Source organism: Nansenia antarctica (genome assembly GCF_963989245.1).
Source record: "Nansenia antarctica genome assembly, chromosome: 6".
Classification (NCBI taxonomy): Eukaryota; Metazoa; Chordata; class Actinopteri; order Argentiniformes; family Microstomatidae; genus Nansenia; species Nansenia antarctica.
The window spans coordinates 73,313,040-73,318,039 of record NC_137676.1 but is presented as its reverse complement, the minus strand read 5'-3'; the positions used below and the strand labels follow the sequence as shown (position 1 = coordinate 73,318,039).

Here is a 5,000-nt window from a genome sequence, read left to right as displayed (position 1 = left end):
CTATTTACCATTGGTTGACGCAGGGCGGTCGTACAGCGTGTTCTCCCAGCGGATGCTGAACCAGTGTCTGGAGTCGCTGGTGCAGAAGATCCAGAGCGGCGTGGTGATCAACTTTGAGAAGACGGGGCCGGACCCCCCTCCTGTCGAGGGTGAGGGCAACACGATGTACCCATGATGCATCACACAGCCCCTAGCCCCTAGTCCCCAGACACAGCCCCTAGTCCCCAGACACAGCCCCTAGTCCCCAGACACAGCCCCTAGTCCCCAGACACAGCCCCTAGTCCCCAGACACAGCCCCTAGTCCCCCTAGTCCCCAGACACAGCCCCTAGTCCCCCTAGTCCCCAGACACAGCCCCTAGCCCCCCTAGTCCCCAGACACAGCCCCTAGTCCCCCTAGTCCCCAGACACAGCCCCTAGTCCCCCAGACACAGCCCCTAGCCCCCAGACACAGCCCCTAGTCCCCAGACACAGCCCCTAGTCCCCCTAGTCCCCAGACACAGCCCCTAGTCCCCAGACACAGCCCCTAGTCCCCAGACACAGCCCCTAGTCCCCCTAGTCCCCAGACACAGCCCCTAGTCCCCAGGCACAGCCCCTAGTCCCCAGACACAGCCCCCAGACACAGCTGTACTGGGCTGTACTGGGCTGTACTGGGCTGTACTGGGCTGTACTGGGCTGTACTGGGCTGTACTGGGCTGTACTGGGCTGTACTGGGCTATACTGGGCTATACTGGGCTATACTGGGCTGTACTGGGCTGTACTGGGCTGTACTGGGCTGTACTGGGCTGTACTGGGCTGTACTGGGCTGTACTGGGCTATACTGGGCTGTACTGGGCTGTACTGGGCTGTACTGGGTCTGAGGTTAAGACACAGACACAGAGTTGATACGGTTGGCATCTGACTCACCTTTGACCTCCCCCCCTCCCACTCCCCCTCTCCCAGACGCCCCAGTGGAGGTGGTGAAGGGGGGTCCCCAGCCGTGGCACTGCTGCCACAAGCTCATCTACGTGCGGCCCAACCCCAAGACCGGCGTGCCCATCGGACACTGGCCCGTACCCGAGGCCTTCTGGCCCGACACCAACTCACCCACGCTGGTAGGACCGGGGGGGGTAGTGTGTGTGTGTGTGTGTGTGTGTGTGTGTGTGTGTGTGTGAGAGAGAGAGAGAGAGAGAGAGAAGAGTCCTTCGGTGTTCAGCTGCAGTATTCTGGGTTCGAGGTCAGCAGACCTCTCCCCTGGCTGCTGCCGAACACCAGCCCGGGTGAGGGGCCCGGGTTGGCAAACTTTGTTTCGCTTCTTGCCTTTGGCAGTCATTAGTAGGGTTGGGTACCGTTTGGGTTTTATCCGGTACCGGTACCGAACCGATACTTTAAAAACGGTACCGGTACCAAAACGGTACTTAATTCGGTACTTTAGATTTTTTAAAATGACATATATATATATATATATATATATATATATATATATATATATATAATAACACGGTCGACAACATTAAACAGCTTTTCACTTTTTTATTGCTGAGGCACAATATATATTAGTTAAATATACACTCAAATTAAAATAAATGAAAATAAAACTCCTGAGCCTTGGGGACTCCATTAAGCTGGGGGTGCCTATCGTTGGTACTGATGTCGAATACGAGTACACACTTGTTCGGCAGCCCCTCAAGGACATTAGAATATTCTTAGAAAAGGGATCAGAATCAGAATCAGAATCAGAAGACTTTTATTGCCATGACATGTAAACATGTTAGGAATTTGGTTTGGTACCATGGAGCACGGTTTACAGAAGGACAGGTGCAAGACAGGACAAGACAGTGCAACCAACATCAAAGTGCAAGAGTCATAATTAATATAAATATAAAGTGCAGAGATTCAAGTGTTCAAGTGTTCAAGTGTTCATATCCAGACAGTGCAAAGCTCTCTGGGTGGGGGTGGAGGGAGGGTAGATAGATAGGGGTCAGGTCAGGGGGGGGGGGGGGGGGAGGGGGGCCAGCGGCATTTAGGAGCCGGATGGCTGTGGGGAAAAAGCTGTTGGTGTGTCGGACCTTCACAGTATTTATGGACCGCACCCTCCTGCCTGAGGGGAGCGGGGCGAAGAGACCGTGTCCTGGGTGTGCGGGGTCAGCCATGATCTTCCTGGCCCTCCCCAAAGCCCTACTTTTAAACAGGGCCTCAAGGGGGGGCAAAGGGCAGCCAATCACCCTCTCCGCCGAGCGTATCACCCGCTGCAGCTTGGCCTTGTCCTTGGCCGCTGCAGCGGGGAACCAGATGATGATGGCGGAGGTGACGATGGACTCAATGATGGCCGTGTAGAAGTTCACCAGCGTGGTCTTAGGAAGGTGGAATTTCCTGAGCTGCCTCAGGAAAAACAGTCTCTTCTGGGCCTTTTTTGTGAGGGCGTTGATGTGGGGCCCCCACTTCAAGTCCCGAGAGACTGTCACCCCAAGGAAGCGGCATGACTCCACTGTGGTGACTGGAGTGCCTCCCAGTATGATTGGAGAGGGAGGGGGTGGGTTCCTCCTGAAGTCCACTATCAGCTCCACTGTTTTAAGAGCATTTAGCTCCAGGTTGTTCCGGGTGCACCAGGAGACCACCAAGTCAATCTCGCTCCTGTAAGCAGATTCATCCCCCTTGGAGATGAGCCCTACCAGGGTGGTATCGTCCGCGAACTTGAGGAGCTTGACCGACTGGTGGCTGGAGGTACAGCAGTTGGTGTAGAGGGAAAACAGGAGGGGAGACAGGACGCAGCCCTGCGGGGAACCGGTGCTGATGGTCCTCAGCTCAGAGATGGACTTCCCGAGCTTCACCCGCTGGGTCCTGTTGGACAGAAAGTTCGTGATCCACCTGCAGGTGTAGTCAGGCACCTGCAGTGCAGAGAGCCCACACTCCAGTATGGGTGGCAAGATGGTGTTGAATGCCGAACTGAAGTCAACGAACAGGATTCTGGCGTAGGTCCCGGCCGTGTCCAGATGTTTTAGGACATGGTGTAGGGCCATGTTGACTGCGTCCTCTACGGACCTGTTGGCTCTATACGCGAACTGCATGGGGTCTAGGAGAGGGTCTGTGATGGACTTTAGGTGGGCAAGGACGAGGCGTTCAAAGACCTTCATGACTACAGAGGTCAGGGCAACGGGTCTGTAGTCATTCAGATCATGTAGATATATCCTTATCCTACTACATCTAGTGAAGAGGCCTGCATAGCCCCCAGAACCAAGAAGACCAAGAGGAAATATAACTCTGATGAACTGGAGCCCTCCGCTCCACCTCGTCAAAATCCAAACTCTGTTGCCGCTCAGCTACTACTACTCCCCTCCCCCTCCCTTTTTCAGACACAGTAGTAGGATAAGGATATATCTACATGATCTGACACAGTACCCGAATATCAGGAGATCCCCGATCATTTTGTCCACCTGGCAGAGACGCAGCCACACATCCGCACTACGTCATCAACAGACGCGTCGAATCCTGGAGTGCACTGTCCAATCAAAGGCTTGCGTTCGTAAACTCGCTCTGAGAGCGTCGCAGCGCACACTGGGCCCGACGTCATAAGGGGAGCAAGTCATTTGATTGGACAGAAGGCATTCCACGAGTGGTGATCAGAATTCCAGAACGAGTTTACGGAACGCACCCATAAGTCGAGCGTCGCGTTATGCCAACCCGCTAGCGGAAGTTGCTATTAGCAACCTTCTCGTTATCCTTCCGTACTCGCTGCTTTCACTGAGTGGAAATTTAACAGGCGATGTGACGTCACGAGTCACCAGTTGACACCGGTCACCAGGGGGCGAGATAGAAAAGTACCGAAATGAGGTACCGTAATCTCCTTTGCGATTCGGTACGGGTACATACCGAATGTAAAGTAACCGGTACCTACCGGTACCGATTTTCGGTACCCAACCCTATTCATTAGCTACTTACGGGGGGGCACCACGAGAAGGTGTTTGCCACGCCACATCAACATGCACGGATGCTGAATGCTCTCTATTCGCTTGGTGATTCGCAGTTCACACAAGGTTTTCCACTTGTTGAGAGCTTAGAGTTCACTAGCTTTAGAGACCCCATGACACTCATGTATGGTGTCGCAGTGCCCACACCCGCCTCATCGACTCGCCTATAAGCGAAGCCTTGCGCATTGTGACAGGATGCCTGCGTCCTTCCCCCGTGGACAACCTTCCCATCCTATCAGGCATCCAGCCCGCAGGCCTCCGCCGCATGGGAGCCACAGCACGTCTCGCCTGCCGGGCCGTGGAGCTTAATAACCATCTGCTCCATGATAGGCTCACTATAACAGCGGAGCCCTCCCGGCGTCTCAAGTCGAGACACCCATTTATGCCTGCCGCACAGGATCTCAGGCAGCAATGCAGAGCCTCCCCTCTTAACATCAGTGCGGCAGGATGGGCGGATTATATGTGGCGCGCGGAGTGGGAGGCTAACACCTCCAAACTCCGCGACCACATCCCACTCGGAGTGGTAAAAGGGTAGCCCCTCGGCCCCGAGCCTGGTGGAGTGGAGAGGAAACAACAACCCATACGCCGAAGAAGAGAGAAGAGTGTGAGCCCTGTTCCTTAGCACCTACTGATAAGGCACAGTCGAGTGAGTGTGCACATGTGTGGGTGTGAGGAGAGTGTGTGTGGGTGTGTGAGGAGATTGTGTGACTGCGAGGAGAGTGTGTGACTGTTTTGAGTGTGTGTGCACGTGTGTGTGTGTGTGTGTGTGCGAGGAGAGTGTGACTGTTTTGTGTGTGTGTGTGTGCGAGGAGAGTGTGTGACTGTTTTTTTTTTTGTTACTGTTTTTTTAAAAATGTATTTATTCTTTTAGCTGTAGTGTGTGACTGTTTTGAGTGTGTGTGCACACGTGTGTGCGCGAGGAGAGTGTGACTGTTTTGAGTGTGTGTGTGTGCGAGGAGAGTGTGTGACTATTTTGAGAGTGTGTGTGTGTGTGTGTGTGTGTGTGTGCACGTGTGTGGGAGGAGAGTGACTGTTTTGAGTGAGTGAGTGAGTGAG

General features: G+C 54.1%; 1 protein-coding gene across 1 annotated transcript in view; it reads left to right on the top strand.

Annotated features, from left to right (window-relative positions):
* ints6 (integrator complex subunit 6) overlaps positions 1–5,000 on the top strand; it is a gene marked incomplete at its 5' end in the record, with an annotated part of 33,787 nt that overhangs the window by 13,137 nt on the left and 15,650 nt on the right. The window contains 2 exons of the mRNA XM_080534877.1: positions 24–149; positions 940–1,091. Of these exons, the coding sequence (XP_080391003.1) occupies positions 24–149; positions 940–1,091 (278 nt within the window). The remainder of the gene's footprint in view (positions 1–23; positions 150–939; positions 1,092–5,000) is intronic.